At 33.5% G+C, this 18,566-nt stretch overlaps 1 protein-coding gene across 5 annotated transcripts in view; it reads left to right on the top strand.

Moving 5' to 3' along the window:
• LOC128988617 (facilitated trehalose transporter Tret1-2 homolog) overlaps nucleotides 1-18,566 on the top strand; it is a 58,779-nt gene that overhangs the window by 23,313 nt on the left and 16,900 nt on the right. For 4 of the 5 annotated variants that reach the window (XM_054410074.1, XM_054410072.1, XM_054410073.1 and 1 more), the window contains one exon: nucleotides 15,690-15,746. In XM_054410074.1, the coding sequence (XP_054266049.1) occupies nucleotides 15,690-15,746 (57 nt within the window). Of the gene's footprint in view, nucleotides 1-14,576; nucleotides 14,604-15,689; nucleotides 15,747-18,566 lie in introns of those variants that run through there. The other variant, XM_054410076.1, reaches the window with a different exon arrangement.

The following is an 18,566-nucleotide window of genomic DNA, read 5'->3' as shown; positions in this document are numbered from 1 at the left end:
GCACTGTAATACTGTAACTTGCACGTGCAGTTTTTGCTAACCAACAGCGTGAAGAATTGCGTTATTATATCGTGCTTAGTTGAGTTCAGTTCGTGCTCATTATGTGGCATTCGTGTCTTACACCACACTTGTATAATCTGTATAATGGAACCTGCCCCTCCTCTACTTCGGGACTAACAAGTGGTTTAAAGACTGAGCCAGTCCCAGGTAGACGAAGGGTCAGAAGACAGGTTCCATCATACAGACTATAATTTAGATAAATCTCACTGAAACAACCCGACGTCAGGAAATGCCACTTTACGATATACAACTTACCGTAAATGTCCTTAAGACAGTGTTTTCAAAAGGACACAAAAATATACTTACTGTCGTTGGATGTAAATTAAATATCCGTGTGTTCAGTAGTTTAAATACATCGACGTAAAGCAAATGAAGCCAATTTACAAAAAATATTTTAGTGTACTGCTAGGCACACTCGATGACGGAATCGTTACCGTAATGCACGTGGTAACGAAATAACGGTTGCATTTGGTGACAATTGTAGCCTATATTGATTTTTGCTAAGAAATGTAAGTGTTTTTTGAATACTAAACAAAATTGCAGCCTGACAACCTTATCTTTATCGCCAAATAATTCATCAGATAATAAAAGGTCCACAAGGCTTTTTAAAGATTGCATTACACACTAAAGATAGCGACTCAAACTAATTTAGGCCTATTTATTTGAACCTGTATAGGTTTCTAAGTGTTTAGAAGTTAGTTTAGAATGGAGTAATATGAGTTGTGTGGCTTCGTTACGAACAAGGATCAACCTTTTATTAAGACAATACAATTTTAAAGCCAACGATGAAGGATTCTGGCTTCAGTTTCGAACGACCAAAAAGCTGCTGACTTTTTTCAGCATTGAACAGACACTCTTTAATTCTCATGCGATCACTACAATCACCGAAACTTCATGCTCTCTAGATGGGTCGAGGTTGTAACCAGAAAATAATTTCATCCAACATATTAAATCCCTTTTGATTTCGTCATTTACCTAATAAAATCTTGAATAAATCAATCTTGGCACTTAAGAATGAAGATTCGTTTACTCAAACAATGAATGACTTGTTTATTGATTCGTCTTCATTCATCATTGATAAAGACCAGTAGAAGCTTTCAGCTCAATTTGAACGTAAATGCGAAAAATCAATCACCAAAGCATAAAACTCCTCTAATCCAGCGGTGTCAGCCACGGCACAGCTGATATAATTAGTGTGATTACTCCTCTGAAGAACCGGTTGTGCTGGTACCGAGCCAACGGCAGCGAGGCTCCTATTATGCCATTGTGGCTCACTTCTTTGAGGCTTAAAGCCAAGCTATCATCACATATTTTTTAATAAAAAAAAGTTGAGATTATTTAGATAAAAATCGTGAAACAAAACAAGATACTTGGTTTGTTTTGTGGTTGTTTGCGTTAATTCTTGAATTGTGTTGTATTAACTTTATTTTTTATAATAGAGAGTAGATTTTTTTTCATCCATAAAATAAAATCAAAACACTATAATATGACCTTATGAATGATTCCAAAACTGGGCTGCTGAAATATGTATTTTCATACATAGGTAATTATTATCTTACACTAAATTATAATTATTAATATTTTTAGGTGTTGAAATTGTTGAAAATTTACATTCCATGTTAAAATGAAATGTTCTTAGCGTGTTTAAAAGTTATTTTAACATTAGTTTAATTGTTAATATTTTTTTTGCTACCGGTACCGTAAGTCAAAATCGAAAAAATGTTGGTTGTGGGGTTTGTGCAATAAACGGTTCATTTATTGTTAGTTTAATTGACTAACTCTGCTAGTGCCGGTAAAAATACCGGCTTAAAAAAAATCCCCTACCTCTAAAATATGCAAAAATAATTGGAGAAGCCCCAATAAGCTAAGTGAAGAGTCTTATACATAAATACACGTATTAGTAAATTGTAAAAAAATTATGTTACAATAATTATTGTTGACATTTATGGTGTAAATCCTGTTTTGAGATAAGTCACAAATTACTTAAACCTGTTTTAAAAGAATGGTTCTATCGTTTGTAATATACTCCCCGCAAACTTTCGTGGCGGCTGAGGGATTAGGACGGCCGAGAGGTGGCCCAGCCCCTAATTAGCCCTCGCTCGGCTGCACTGGGTTTTGACCATGAGTCAGGCACTAGGCGTAATGCATAGTTGATAGAGTTTTTGTATATCACCATAAAGTGTATTAAATAACGTCATTTTTGTAACCTGTATCAAATAACAAGAACATTGAGCCCAAACACGAAATAATTACGACGATTTTAAGTATAATTATTGGTTTTAAAATAAGAGACAGTTATTAGAACAAGGTTACTGTTCTGTTAATATATTTAAGGTTACTGTATTTACAAACTATTTACACTACTGTTCACTAACTATATGCAATTTACAATTATGTACGGTACAGAGAATATTGTCCAAATCACGCCGGAGATGAATGTGAAACAAAAGGATAATTACGATATTATTAAATACAGGCCTACACTTTGTTTTAGTATAAAATCATAGAATAAATTATATACATTTTAGACAATTTAAAAACTATTCACAATACTGTTCAAAATCAATTTACCGTTATGTTATCCAGATCCACTCATGAGCTGAATGTGTTACAAAATATTTTCTATATTAACAGTACAAACCTACACGTTTTTAAAGGATAATTCACAGTTTTCAGATCAAGATATACATATATCTAAGAGTATTTACAAATTATTTACATTACTGTTCACTAACTATTTACAATTATATACATAGAATTGTTGCTTCTATATTCTTGTTGTAAATATATATCTTCATCTAAAAACGATATATTATTCTCAAACAAAGTGTAGGCCTGTACTTAATAATATCACAATTATTTGGTATCACATTCAGCTCCTGCGTGACTTTGGACGACATTCTCTGAACATAATTGTAAATAGTAAATAGTTAGTGAACAGTAGTGTAAATAGTTTGTAAATACAGTAACCTTAAATATATACCTTGTTCTAAAAACTGTCTCTTATTTTAAAACCAAGTATATACTTAAAATCATCGTAATTATTTCGTGTTTGGGCTCAATGTTCTTGTTATTTGACGCAGGTTACAAAAATGACGTTATTTAATACACTTTATGGTGATATACAAAAACTCTATCAACTATGCATTACGCCTAGTGCCTGACTCATGGTCAAAACTCAGTGCAGCCGAGCGAGGGCTAATTAGGGGCCGGGCCACCACCCGGCCGTCCTAATCCCTCAGCCGCCACGAAAGTTTGCGGGGAGTATAGTTGTTCAACCAGTAAGATCTTTAGATCAAGCGCGACCTAACCACAGAATGTGAAGGGGACATGTACACCTTGGGTTATGTTTTAGTGGTTTTAGATGTTACTTGTGGTTTCTTTATCTCATTGTTTAAGGAGTTGTAGTTGTGTTGTGTTTTACCGAAGTAAACCACTGATGGGAATACTGACATAACTGTTCCAAATATTCACAGAAATATTAATACCTTGGAATCTTGGAATACAGTAATACATTTAAGAATATTCAGTTGTAATCGAAACGTAGTAAATATTTTGACAGCTCGTAATAAAACAATGATGACATTTGTAGCTGTAGGATGTCCCGAAACTTCCTGGTACCTTGTTTCGGGGTTATTTTTTTTGCATTAATAAGGACTTTAAGTGTCTAGTTATCTCCCTGTATGTGATTTTTTACTAAGCTTGAAAACCTAAGATAAATTTTCGTTACAAACATAAAACTCAGCATGTTTACCAAATAGGTTAATACTGCAGGTATGATATTTTTTCATACTTTGCCGTGAAAAAATTGCGGTTTCAAATTAAAATGTTTGTATCTGGCTTTAGCTATCCATACTGATATCTTGAAACGGCAAAAGCGTAAAAGCTCGTTCCTCAAGGTGTACATAATTACCTTATGCTAATAATCATAGACTTATCACCTTCATATGGTTATTATTGTTATCTTAAACAACTAATTTATAAATACGATCGCAAGGAAAAGGGGTTTTTTAAGATAAAGTGTGTTAAAAGATTTCCGGAACGGCTTTAGATTTTTTTACCAACATAGATACGGTGGTACAGTTTTGTATCTTGATATTTATCATAAAAAAAATATACCTTTCTAAGCAATTATAAATTTTTCTCTCCTCCAGGGGGACGACCCACAAGGAGTAAGAAGAATTTTTTTAATGTAAGCATAGGTACATCCAAATATTGTATGTAGCACAGGTAAGGATATGCACATAAAATTAAAGGCCTTTACTAGTAAAATAATTCTGCAAACCAGAAATTTCCTTTCCGGGACTTTTTTTTAACTTTATATTATCTTTAAATATGAGATAAATTAGGGTTTTTATTAAATGTTGTTTTTGAAGAATTGCGTTTCAATTGTTTAGTCAAATCTTTTATATTTATATCAATTACCGCATATCAAAATTTGTTATGCATTCCAATTAACAAATTACTATTCCGTACCGCGACCGGTTAGTAGTACAGTAGGCAGACACTAAGGTAGTAAAGTAGACAGTAGGTCTACTTTCTTTAATCATGTTTAAATGTTTTTTCGTCCGTTGTTATGTTTGTGTGTACTTTTTAAAAGTAATTGACGAATCTATTCTACGATTAAACATTAGAAAGGATATCACCTGCTAAATAGGAAAATTCTTAAATATGCGAAACATGTTCGACTAACGTGTAGGTCGACATTTGTTAATGTGTGTTAACATGTGTCGACGAACAAAGTAGTTTGACCACTACTTTGTTGCACTAATTGACATCAAGGTATGTACATAATAAAAGTCCAACAAATTACCGTGGACAAAATAATTACGATAATTTTCCGCTCTACTACAACATAACCCAGGGCAAGGTAAGGTTCTTTGTTCCCTTCTCACCTACCCACTCAATGGCCTTCTCTCTTGTGTACTAAGCCTAAGTGGCTATATGCAAAATCAATGCGGCTGTGCTGGAAGGCTATCTGGTTTTAGAATTACGTCCCTATATAATATTTATTTTCAAGCAAGTCTTTAAAATTTTTCACCCGCATATATTTTCACCACGGTTGAATAAAGTGGCAGACAATGAGTAAACAAGAAAGGAGAAAAAAATCCAATTTGTCATTCATATAAATTAAACATAATAATGAATTAACTTAATTTTCTTCAATATAAATATTAAATATTTCTTGTTTAACCTCAGCATTAGGGCAAGACTAAGGAGCTAAAATGCTTGATTAATTTGAGTAAATAATAGAAAATAAGTATAAAATGGTTACAATGAACCTTAAGGTATGTACATCATCATCATATATATTAAAACGTGACAGGGTTTTTTTATTTAACGATTCAGAATCAACCACTTGACGGATTTTCATGATTTTTGTGTTGAAAGAAAGTTTTTAGGAATAGGGAATGTCGAAGCCATAATTTTAGTCTAGGGTTTCAGTTTTTATAAATTAAGTTTAAAATTTTAAAAAGTCTAGCAGCCGACGCTAACTTTCTACTTCTGCTTTTAGTATTTTGCTTAACGTAAGCTTAAACATTCAGCGTTTTCAACACAAATTCAGCATTTGGATGAAAATAAAATGACAAATGTAAAATTGACTTATTTATACTAGGTATGGTATTTTTCTAGTAATCGTGCTATGTGTAATGCTATAAACATTGATACGTTCATTTATTCGGTAAGAGGATGAGAGATTATTTAAATGTACATAGTAAAATACTTCCAATTCATGTTCTAATTCATTTTGTTGAGCAGTTTTTAAAATAATATTTTAACTAAATATTATTTAGTTTGTTCGTTTGTTTTAGTGCAATATAATTTGTTGTAACTAACAGCACAGAAAACATACTACTTTATAGTAGTATGTTTTCTGTGCTAACAGCTGGTTGAATGACAAAATATTCTATAGAACTATGAGGTTAGTTTATTTACTCTTTGATTTTGTCATTGATTATAGGAAATAAGTAAGATTCTATATTCATTGCTTTATACGAATCGAAGCTCACGAAACTTTAAAAGAAAGCTTTTTATGAAAATTATTTTACTACTCGACTTTTTGTGGAAAGGTTGGGAAATACGTGACCATTGTGATCACATGTTTTAATTCATCTTGGTAGGGTTTTCTTTACTATAAATTTTGAACTGCTCAATCTATGCTTGAATTGGTAATAGACACACTACAATTTTAATGGACTACTCCATTCCCGTACGTAGGACGGGCCAACAGCTCGTATGCATTAAATCTTGACACGATTGTTTAAAGGAAGGAGCGTGGAAAACGGGCTCTACATTGAAAGAGGAATATAACACTTCTGTTCGTTACGTTACGTGTACGTACGAAATTTCATTTTGATTGAGAGTTTGATTCAATTAAGTGTGTAGTCAATAAATGTATTATTGATAAATTGAAAACCGCCTTAAATAAACAACGCTTGAATGCATTAATAGAAAATTGTAAATATTCAATAACATTATCGCGTGCCATCTCTAACATCATTGACTTTGAACAGAACAAGCTAACTTATCATCCTATTGTAAAAATATGAAGCATGTTTGGGTATTTATTTGGTTAAATAGTTTTTAAATTGGTTCAGTAACAATAAACAAATATTAAACATCACTATTGCTACACAGGTCTTGCAATGACATTTTCTTCAACTGACCCATGGATGATGAATTATATAAGGCCATGTTTAATCCACTCTACACATGCTGCTGATGATGATGGCTATCTGCAGTGCAGCTGCTAAACAAGGCCGTAACGTCAGCACATGTTAGTGACGGTACACGGTTTTGTCATATGTAGTGACTGAACGAAGAAGCCGCATTTCTGGTGCTCCAGTAAACACAATAACTCTAGTCTAATTGTGTACAGTAGTAGGCCCACTGTTGAGTTTGACATACATTCAATGCTTGTGGTAAAAATTTCAATAAAACATGTTTTGTATGCACTTATTTGACTACAACTGGACATCAATATATAGTTCTCACCTAGTGATCAACAAACGGCCTCAGAATCAATCCAAAGCAAAACCAGTAGCTTGTTAAAGGTTTTAAACTGGACGCAGCTGTTCTTCATTATTTGGCTTTGGATAAATATAACAGCTGATCGTAAGAAGGCTAATTATGGCATCTCACATCATTTCACCTCTTTCGATTATACTTGATTTAAATTTGGCCTACTATAATCCTAAGTATACATTCCCTTTTTAAAAATTATAATTTTGTAAGGGATGTGTTGTCGGAAATAAGACGTGTATGCAGTACTGTGGTTAGGTAGGCTATACCAATTTTCAGGTTAAGTTAGGTAGATTTGTGGATGTACTTGACATTTTTACAGTATATCTTCAGTCCCCAGATTGAAAATCGATTTAATATTTTTAATCTCTTGTCTGCTTCTTGTTTTGGGCATTGTGTAAAACACATAACTTAGGCCAATATTAATGCAATCAATTAATTATCAAAAAGACCGTAATTTTCTATGTCATCCAAATCATATGTTTTGTTTGTTTATGCATATTTAAAACAACATTATAATTATTACAGTCCACTGTTACCTTCAATAAACGTACTAAACATTTTCTATTATTTGTTTTACAATTCAAATCAATTTTACTTTACAGACATAGTCCGTCTGTCTTTGACTACGTTAGACAAGTGAGATTCAGTCAGCCTACGAGAACAGCTGCTCTGTTAGGCCCCTCGCCCACTATACGATTTCGGTCGTACGACACTGTGTCGGAACGACAACATTTCCACAGTGAACCATTGGATCTTATGAGAGCTCGCCCACTGTACGATAATCTCACGACTACGACAAACTGTCGTGAAGCAGTCGTCCACTGCCACTGTGATCCACGACTGTCGTACGACTGTTTCACTCGCAGTGGCGTACACAATCAAATGGGCGCTCGCCCACTATACGATTTTTATCGTATGTCGTGCGTTCTCCCCAGTAGTCTTATATATACTTTTTGCAATTAACTCATACTTAGTCATTATTATAGTTGTTATATCACTTTGCGTATTTCTTATCGTGAATAAATATTTTTTACAATTCATTCATACTTTTTTATTATAATGTTTGATATATTACTTGGTCTTATTTTTCAACCATTATTTTGCGTAATTTTGATCTTCCTATTTATTTTTTACAATTTGGTTATATTTTTCCTTATATTATGTTTAAATACTGCATCACTTATGAGTAAATATACCAAAATAATTATTGAAAAATGCGAGTTTGGCTATTATTATTGTATAATCTTAGTTATTAATTAAATTGTGTAAAAAAGTTTCACTAAAACATATAAGTATATTTTTTTGTAGATTATATTGATAAAATTAAATATATTTAAAAACTAATCCAAAAACAATTAACATACATACTTTTTACCAGACTATCCCAAAACCCTATGATAGTTAAGGTAAATTTAAAAACTTGTAAAATGCATGGACTAATATAATTTGAAAATTTCTTTCAATACATTAACTTAAAAAATAATTTACACATAAAAATAAATGTTTCTTTAATGCTGTAGGCCTACATTGGCCACTATCGCTTAATCTACGCCACAGCAGCCACATTGCAACAACACGTAACGGAATTATTGTTTTACTGTTTGATACAGAACCACTGTTTTAAGACACACCCACACCTTACTCTTCCAGGGCTACCGAGCAACTGGCCATTTATCCGACAAAGTGTCGTAAAGTGGGCGAGGACCACACATATGATAAGAATATCGTACGACACAGTGTCGTACGACCGAAATCGTATAGTGGGCGAGAGGCCTAGCTTTGTTATGATCGTAGCGGAAACAGCTGTTCATTATTATGTTATCGGAGTGTTTGGGAATACGTTCAGGGGCCCATTTCATAATAAGCTACAAGTTACAAGTTACAACTTGTAACTTGTAATTTCCATTAGATTTGCATTGGGCGATCAGCTGATTTACTAATAATATTAGTTTGTACTTTATTATGAAATGGGCCCCTGGTCATACTCATATCTACTTTCATATTTATGAAAGTATGTACTGTACTATATTATAGAGAATATTCAATTACGGAAAGTAAATAAAAGAAACGTCTTACAACACTTAAAACATATATTTACGCTTATACTGTTACTCACAAGACGGTAAGTATACAAAAAAGATGGTAAGATCACCACTTACCATCTTTTTAGCGAATTTCCCATATAGGGAATAAGCTATTACCGTAGTACTCATGGTAAGACCTGGACGCGGGACCGATTTTTTTTTTCGTTTTGATGTCCCTAGAGGCCAAAAACACCATCCGTTCAAATTCATATATATATATATATATATATATTTATATATATATTTTGATAGTTCTGTTCACTTTTTAGGGCTACTTTTTCAATTAATAAGCGAAATAATAAAAACCAGAGTACCCTGAAATTCATTTTTATATATATATGTGTCCGTCAGCACGATAACTCGAGCAAAAATGATCCGATTTTGATGAAATTTGGTACAAACGTGTAAACGTACGTTTATTCGAACGAGTTCGCGATCCAGCATGATCGGACCATGGGAACGGGGGTTTACGGGGGGTTTTATGGGGTAAAAATAGGTTTTTCCCACTTTTGACCCAAAAAACATAAAATTTAGCAATTTCTTTCCAAACCATTTTGTAGAGCTTAAAAAAACAAATAATTTAGTATATTGAAGCGTTATTATGCGCCTAATGGTTACGGAGAAAATTCCAAAAAATTGTAAATTTAAACTTCCCATGTTATTCTTATGGAGAATAAGTAAACTGTTGTAGTTTGCTTGTTTGTGAACATATTTTGATCAAATTTGGAAAATGTTTTTATTTCTTACTAACTATTAACATTTTACAAAAAAAAACTGTTTTACCCTCCCTGATGCAGCAAACCTAAGTACTTGTTAAACTAATTCTATTTAAATCAAGAATAAATGTTATATTTTTAAGTAGACATTTCAGTGTAAATCCAATCAGTCAAATGGAAATTCGCTTAGTCTGCAGGTTTGCTGCGGCGGGGGTATTTGTATATTTACCGTCTTGTGAGTAACAGTATAAGCGTAAATATATGTTTTAAGTGTTGTAAGACGTTTCTTTTATTTACTTTCCATAAATTTAATAACACGTACAATGCTGATCAAGAAGTTATTTAATATTCAATTAAAATCAGTATATAAAGAATATCATTCAATCCTAGCTAATGAAACGCACTTCCTCTATGTAAACTCAATCAACAAAAAGGTTGTCAAAATGTAGGTATCCAAAATGTTAAAATACGGAACTTATATAACAGTTCAATAAATTGGCAGTGATCAGTATGCAGATCGAGAGTGTGGATGAAAGGAAATGTTGTTTTTGGTGCCAAAGTGCCAAAGCAGAAGTGCCAAGTGTGCCAGGCTGTCAACGCCACAACTGTCAACTGCCATAGATCATATCTGCGATCTGTGAGGAGTTAGCTCCCATAACGGAAACCATAAATAATTTTACTGGAATCGTAAATAAAAAAAAATACTATAACTTACAAACATTGTATATCGTATCCAGGTATTGGTTTCGCCGTTTTTGGCAGCTTTTGATGTACCATTATCAGCATGTAGACCAACATAGGTACGTCTTAGTTTTGTCATCCTTATGAATCAGCTGATCATCATTTTAGCGAATTTCCCTATAGGGAAGTAGCTATTACCGTAGGTCTCATGGTAAGACTTAGGCCCGGGACCGATTTACTTTTTCATTTTGATGTCCCCAGAGGCCAAAAACACCATTCGTTCAAATTTTTATATATGTATATGTATATATATATATAGATTTATACAGGGTGAATTTTAAATGAGTTCCCCCCCTACTTTTTTTTACATTTCTTAAGATATCATCTCCGGACCACTTCAGATCATTGTTGAGTAGTAAGTACTTCATTTTAACTGGGTATACATTTTTGGCCGCCATCTTGGATCCGCCATATTGGATACAAAGTTTTTTTTTTCAAATGTAAAGGTAGGGTTGTGACCCATTATTTTAAACTAAAATTTTACGCTGATTACAATGCCGCAATTAGTTTTTAAAAATCTTAATCCGTTCTAAAGTTATGAGGAATCTTTATAACTTTATTTTTAGCCCATTTTAACATTGTGCATTAACAAACTAAGCCCATAATCTCAAAATAGTGCTAGATAAAGATAAGTATACACCACCATTCATTGTTGTCATATTTTCACTTGGTTATGACGGATGTATTTTTTTCAGCCGCCATCTTGGATCCGCCATTTTGAAATGTGATCAATTAATTTAAATATGAAGGTGGTGTTGTGACCCATCATTTTGAACTACTTTTTTATGCTGAACTCAATGCCGCAATTCGTTTTTCATTTGCATCTTTGGATTTTGAAATATTGAAATTTTAAATAAGAGTATTTTAATATTTGATCAAGTAAGCTTGATAACCAAAAACGGATTAAGGCATTGAGTCCAGTATAAAAAAGTAGTTCAAAATGATGGGTCACAACACCACCTTCATATTTAAATTAATTGATCACATTTCAAAATGGCGGATCCAAGATGGCGGCTGAAAAAACTACATCCGTCATAACCAAGTGAAAATATGACAACAATGAATGGTGGTGTATACTTATCTTTATCTAGCACTATTTTGAGATTATGGTCTTAGTTTGTTAATGCACAATGTTAAAATGGGCTAAAAATAAAGTTATAAAAATTCCTCATAACTTTAGAACGGATGAAGATTTTTAAAAACTAATTGCGGCATTGTAATCAGCGTAAAATTCTAGTTTGAAATAATGGGTCACAACCCCACCTTTACATTTGAAAAAAAAACTTTGTATCCAATATGGCGGATCCAAGATGGCGGCCAAAAATGTATACCCAGTCAAAATGAAGTACTTACTACTCAACAATGATCTGACGTGGTCCGGAGATGATATCTTAAGAAATGTAGAAAAAAGTAGGGGGGGGACTCATTTAAAATTCACCCTGTATATATGTGTGTCCGTGAACACGATAACTTGAGTAATTTTTATCCGATTTTGATGAAATTTGGTTTGAAGGTGTAAGGCGGAATAAACTTGAATGAGTTCGCGATCCAGCATGATCGGACCATGGGAACAGGGGTTTATGGGGGGTTTTATGAGGTAAAAATTGGTTTTTCTCACTTTTGACCCTCAAAACACAAAATTTCCCAATTTTTCTCTAAGCCTTCTTAAAGAGCTTAAAAAAAACAAACAATTCAGTATATCAAAGTCGTTTTGTACGGTTATTGGTTACGGAGAAAACTAAAAAAATTGTAAATTTAAAATTCCCATGTTATTCTTATGGAGAATATTATAAAATGTTGTAGTTTGCTTGTTTATGGATATCTTTTGTTCAAACTTGGCAAATATATTAATTTCTACTAAGCAATAATTATTTTACTTAAAACACACACTTTATTAGTTTCCTTGAAGCAGCAAACCTAGGTACTCGTTAAACCTAATGATAATTAAATATAGATCGATTGAAAATCAATTCAGCCAAATGGAAATTCGCTTAGACGGCAGGTTTGCTGCGGCGGGGGTATTAAAGGTTTTTTTCCGATTCAGATAGAGGGTGACTAGTGGGGCCTTGGCTATAACCTTTGACTATCAACAAAACTGTGACTATCAACGCTATAACTTTAAACTATAACTTATTACATTAACTACCTTTAACTATAACACACACTTTAAATTTAACAATGGGATGAGAGTTTACTTGATATATTCAAACTAAATGGCTTAACACCCCTTGTACATTTACCATTCTCATAATCTAAGCACAATTATAGGGTTATTCTGTCCGGTTAGTGTGTTGTTAATTTTTTATTTCTTAGGAAGATTCTAAGGAAGATCTTAGAAATAAGGATCTTTACTTAAACAAAATTTTGGACTATTTCAACTGAAAGAGATAAACAATCTTAGCAGAAATCTCATACAGATTAAAAAAATGTCTTTTGTAAACGTTGAAAAACTAACTTAAGACCAAGTTTTCAGCGTTTTGGAGACAAGAGTTGTGAGATGATTACAAGAATAATATGGGGGCGTTCACCCAGCGAGAGGAGATAAGAATACCTGAAAACGTAAACAAAGCTTCAAGTTCAAGTGTTATCAAGTCGTAAACTACACTGTCATATAACAAAATCGTTAGTTTGTATAAACAGCTCGTTAGGATGAACCATAATTTCGTAATTTATTCAATTTATACTAGGTACAGATAGATCATTCAGGGGCCCAACAAAGATATTCACTGGGGACCTCCGAATTCTTTACATACTGATCTAAAACATCTTTAAAGTTTAATTTTTGAAAATAGTTAACACTGATAGTAAAAGCTCAGTGCATTTTATTTCACAACTTTTCACTAAATGTGTTGGCTCTATTACATTTACCTCTTTCTAAGTTCTAAAAGCATAGAAGGATTACGATTATTCAAATTTGTGCGGAACGTTTATCATATATATATAAACAGTCATATTAATCCACGTCACACCGCCTCTCTCCCATATGTTGGTAACACTGGGCAGCCGCGGCCAACATGTTTATAACTTCCTGTGTGAACGCTTTGCTTAGTTTCAACGCTTTAATTTAGAGTTTTCTTTCCACTCGGTTTCCAAAGTTAGTCGTGTGGATTCCATCAATGATTTGTATAGGGCTTATACTTGCACTAAGTAAAACTATTTTAGGTGATATTTCTTAAAAGTATACACTTGCAATAGTCATCTACTTAAATTGGGCTTTTGATCTGTTCTACTACAGGATATTTAATCACACAGAATTATGTCCCTTACTCAATGTAATGATAATGTTTATATAAGATTGACTCAGTTGGATGCTGCAGTGTTTTTATCATTAGGGTCAGAAACACAGGTCATTGCTTACAAAACAAATGTATCTTTCTTTTGTAAAAGAAATCCTCACATTTCCCACAATTCAGAGATATGAATAATGGTTTGTTTAGCGAAAGTAACAAAAACCTTTTACAACCTAACCTGATTAAAAATTGTTAATAAATTGGTATGGTTGCCCAAAAATTTAGGTCAATTACCCTTTAATTTTTAGTGTAGATTCATGACTACACATTGACTAGGAAAAAAACACTTTCAATGATATGTTTCATCTACATAAAAAAAAACCCACCAAAAACACAATAAATTGGCACAGTTCATTTTTGAGCTTGTTGAACATTTTAAAGGAATGAAAAATATTTTACGAACCACCAAATCCATCTACAGTATAGCTATTTGGTGACGGCGTAAAAAATACATGTGTGCTTTACTTGACATTTTTCTCAAAATATGTGCAGGCTAAAAAAAATGTAAAGAACCATTTTATCATTGTATAACCATGCTCCAAAAGCTCTACCACAAAATTTACAAAATATTTTATTCCCATTTTAGCATTTCAAGATTAATATGAGGTGAAAATACAACATTAGCAAGATTTCGAAGTTTAAATCACAAAGTAAACACTCTACAGTAGTCTGGGTCTAAAACGCTGGTAAGTTATGTAATCTGTTGAATGATGAATCTAGGCATTACACGTGCTGAAACTTACATGTTGATTACATAGACAAGCTAAAGCAAAGAAGACAGTGACTCAACATTGAACAACACACACACTTACAACTCAAGGTCAATATTGAGCACACTGAGACAACACAAAACAACCTGTTTTTAGACTGACAGCAGACAGAGGCTGTATGTGTATGTCTATCAATCATTAACAATAACATCACATAGATGAGGTTGGATAAGATTATTTTCTTAGATTTAATTCCATTATAGTCTGCTTGAAGGAACTTGTATCCTGACCCTCGAGGGGACTGGTCAATGGTTTAAGGCCCGAGCTAGTCCCAGGTCACGAGACAGGTTCCATCATACAAACAAGTATACTGTCATTGACTTTTGGGTACTGGTATTGAAGATGACATCTCTATATGGACCGGCTGTCTTAGTTTAATGAGCAAGGTGGTTATAGTGCTTACCTGGTAATCAGAAGGTTGCAAGTTTTTAGTGGATGACACACATTTTTCTCTCTTTGTAATTAAATTGATATTTTTCCCGATTGATTAATTTTAGTGTTCCTATCCCCTAAAATTCTTATCCCTTCAATTTAACATCCGGGAACCATATTAGACCAATGAGAAATCTTGCTGGTGGCTAAGAGAAAGTGAAGAGTAATAAAAATACTTGTCAGCTGTTGGATAACTCTTTAGATGCTGGTCAGCACAAGGTAGTGTGGGTGGGTTAGTGTGGGGACCTAGCAGTGATGCAGTGCTAGCCCAGCTTGAAGATATATTTTAAAAGTGAAATTTTTAATTTATCAGTGGGATTGCACTAATATGAGTTAATGATATATCAATAGGGTCAATATGTATTTCCAGATGTCAACTGTATGGTCCACATTTTCATAAACCAAAGATTTAACAAGTTTTCTTTTTTTCAAAATACATTCTGTCACAATGGTGTATAGAATACAAATTGTTGGACAAATTACTTCCTTGATATATAACTTGGCATTCAAAAGTTGTTTCTCAAGAAGGTTGCCACTTGCAGTATTTGTAATTTAGATATCTTTTTACAGATCAGCCGGCCTGCGAAGGAGGGGAGGGAGATGATGAAGAAATCGAAAAGCAATCAGGTAATCTTAAGAACACTTGGAAAAACGATTAATTTGTCATTCCATTTGATAACATATTCAATTCAATGTAGAAATCATATAAAAAGTATGTTTGTAACCAACTGCTTAAGAATTATTCAAACAGAAGAGCTTCATTATTTGAAGCAAATTGTATTTATTATCCAGTTTTTCTAATTCTTTTTTACCAATAAAAACTTTGAAAAGTGTAAAAATTTACTATTTTAGGATTGTTATTGACTTCTATTGGTATATAACATGTTAAAACCGGGTTTTCCTAGGCGTGGAAATGGAGAGCAGAGAGAGGAACGCGGAGAGTGGACTCAACTTGTCTTAGGTAATTTAATATTACTGTTTTCCTAGAAGCGGAGTGGAACACCATGTTAATCTCTTTTCCGCTCTCTGCGTTCCTCTCTCCGCTCTCCGCTTCCACGCCTAGGAAAACCCAGCTTAATTTCTTAAACTACGGTACTTCATATATGGTCTATTGCACTATTACTTATTTGTTTCCTTGAATTATATAAGTCAGATGAGTAATAGACAAATAGAGTAATTTGTCTATGATAATAGAGTGTGTATGAGTGAAACATCTGTTGATAAACCGGGTAAAGCAGTTGTTGGAAATACTTTTAATACTTTTCATTGAAATGGCGACGATACAAAGTAGGTATTTTAAGCCAAGTATGAATGGAGATGAGTGTAGGATGAGTGGCGTGATCTTGTAGTCTTGTTAGTGACTAAGGCCATCATATTCCTTAGACACAGCTGTTAATTAATAGCCCATATAGCTAATGGCAACTAAGGGACCTACAGTTTATAGTGGAATCCGAACCAGATTTTTGACCTTGGTATTAACAAATTGGTCTTATTATCAGGATAGTACTGCAGATAAGTCGTTGTAGACTACTCACTAGTGCAGACGTTAATCCACACCAGGGAGTTTCGCATCCACAGTGCATGCCTATAAATATCCGCAGTTCGTGACCTTCTGGTAGCTGGATTACGACGACACCACCGTCCAAATCATCATACAACTTTAAGGATTGTGTTGAAGATAAATTCCTTGGGTTAAGATGAAGAATTTGAGCTGAGATTTAATGTATATCTGTGAGTCACATTCAGTCATGTCCAAGTGCTCAAACGATATTACATGAGCAATTGAGCAGATCAATTTAAGTTGATGAAACTGAGTCATTTGACCCAACAATTTAGACACTCTATGATGACCTTACATCTAGTTTGGTGTGAAATGCGCTATCTAGCAGTGTTCTTCATCTATTCACAAGAAGATGGATTGACATTGGGAAGAAATACTGATAACTCGTCTGTTGAAACCTGTGAAAAATGTATTGACAAATCTGCTGTACATTTGCTTTAGATTTATTTAGATTAAAATGATTGACTCATAATTTCTTTTTTCTCTCAGCCTAAAAAATTAACATTTTTTTCTAATTTTAATTATTTTGACACTAAAAATATAAATGAAAAATACCTCTTAAGGTATAAAAGTAAAAAAGTGGACTAAAAATGTTACATACTCTCTCTGAGTAAAATCCTAAAATGTATATCAATGAATATGAATTACAACAAAAATTAACTGCATGTTTAATGTTCTTAATAAACCGTGAATTTACCTTTGTATGTCATTAAAAAAAAATTCTAACTATTTTTGCATTTAATTTTATAAAACAATTGTATCTGGTTAGCATGTTGAACAAGTAGGTATTTAAAAAAAAAATTAATAGTATATTATCATGAAACAATATTTCTGCTGTCAATAATCATTCTGGTATTAATATTGCAGCTTGGAATGAATCTTCATTCTTTGTTACGTTCATTCACCTAAGGTATCATTCAATACAACTTATTAATGAAAATGGAACATTGCAACTTTTGCATATTTAGAAATGATCTACAGTACTTCACTGTAAAATAAACTCAATCCAAGTGTAAACATTGATACAGTCGTAACTTTGACTGCATGCCAAAACGTGGATACTGTTATAATTTTAGTTATTTTATTTATAAACCCCTAATTTTAATCTTCATTCATCATGGCTAATTTATCTCCATCTCAGTACTTTTACGATTAGTGTTCGCCAAAAGACTTGCAGCTTTTCTTAATGACAGTAAAATAACTTCAGGATGCAAGAGTTTATGCAGAATATAATTAATGGATAAATTTTAACCGTCCATTCAATATATTCAATGGAAACATTCAGTTTAATCTAAAATAAGTATTTAAAATAAGATGTAGGCCTAAAAATAACCCTTTACCATTACATTGTCAGTTCTTACCTTACCTTACCGTGCGTCCATTTAAATTTAAATAGGTCTCAACTCAACAAATATGCACCTCCATACTTCTCGGTCTCCTGAGGTATTTCTCCACTTGATCTTTCCATCCTAGTTTAGGTCTTCCCTTTCTAGCAGTCTGGTACCTGCAGGTCTTCCCTTTCTAGCAGTCTGGTATCTGCAGGTCTTGATCCCTTTCTAGCGGTCTGGCACCTGCAGGTCTCCCCTTTCTAGCGGTCTGGCACCTGCAGGACTCCCCTTTTCTAGCAGTCTGGCACCTGCAGGTCTCCCCTTTCTAGCGGTCTGGTACCTGCAGGTCTCCCCTTTTTAGCGGTCTGGCCCCTGCAGGACTCCCCTTTTCTAGCAGTCTGGCACCTGCAGGTCTCCCCTTTCTAGCGGTCTGGTACCTGCAGGTCTCCCCTTTCTAGCAGTCTGGTACCTGCAGGTCTCCCCCTTCTAGCAGTCTGGTATTTGCAGGTCTTCCCTTCCTAGCGGTCTGGTACCTGCAGGTCTCCCCTCAAATATTTT

This window comes from Macrosteles quadrilineatus, unplaced genomic scaffold, assembly GCF_028750875.1.
Source record: "Macrosteles quadrilineatus isolate MER2022 unplaced genomic scaffold, UCM_ALF_1.0 Scaffold_3__2_contigs__length_128488019, whole genome shotgun sequence".
NCBI lineage: Eukaryota > Metazoa > Arthropoda > Insecta > Hemiptera > Cicadellidae > Macrosteles > Macrosteles quadrilineatus.
The sequence above is the reverse complement of the archived record's forward strand: the minus strand, read 5'-3'. Positions and strand labels throughout refer to the sequence as shown.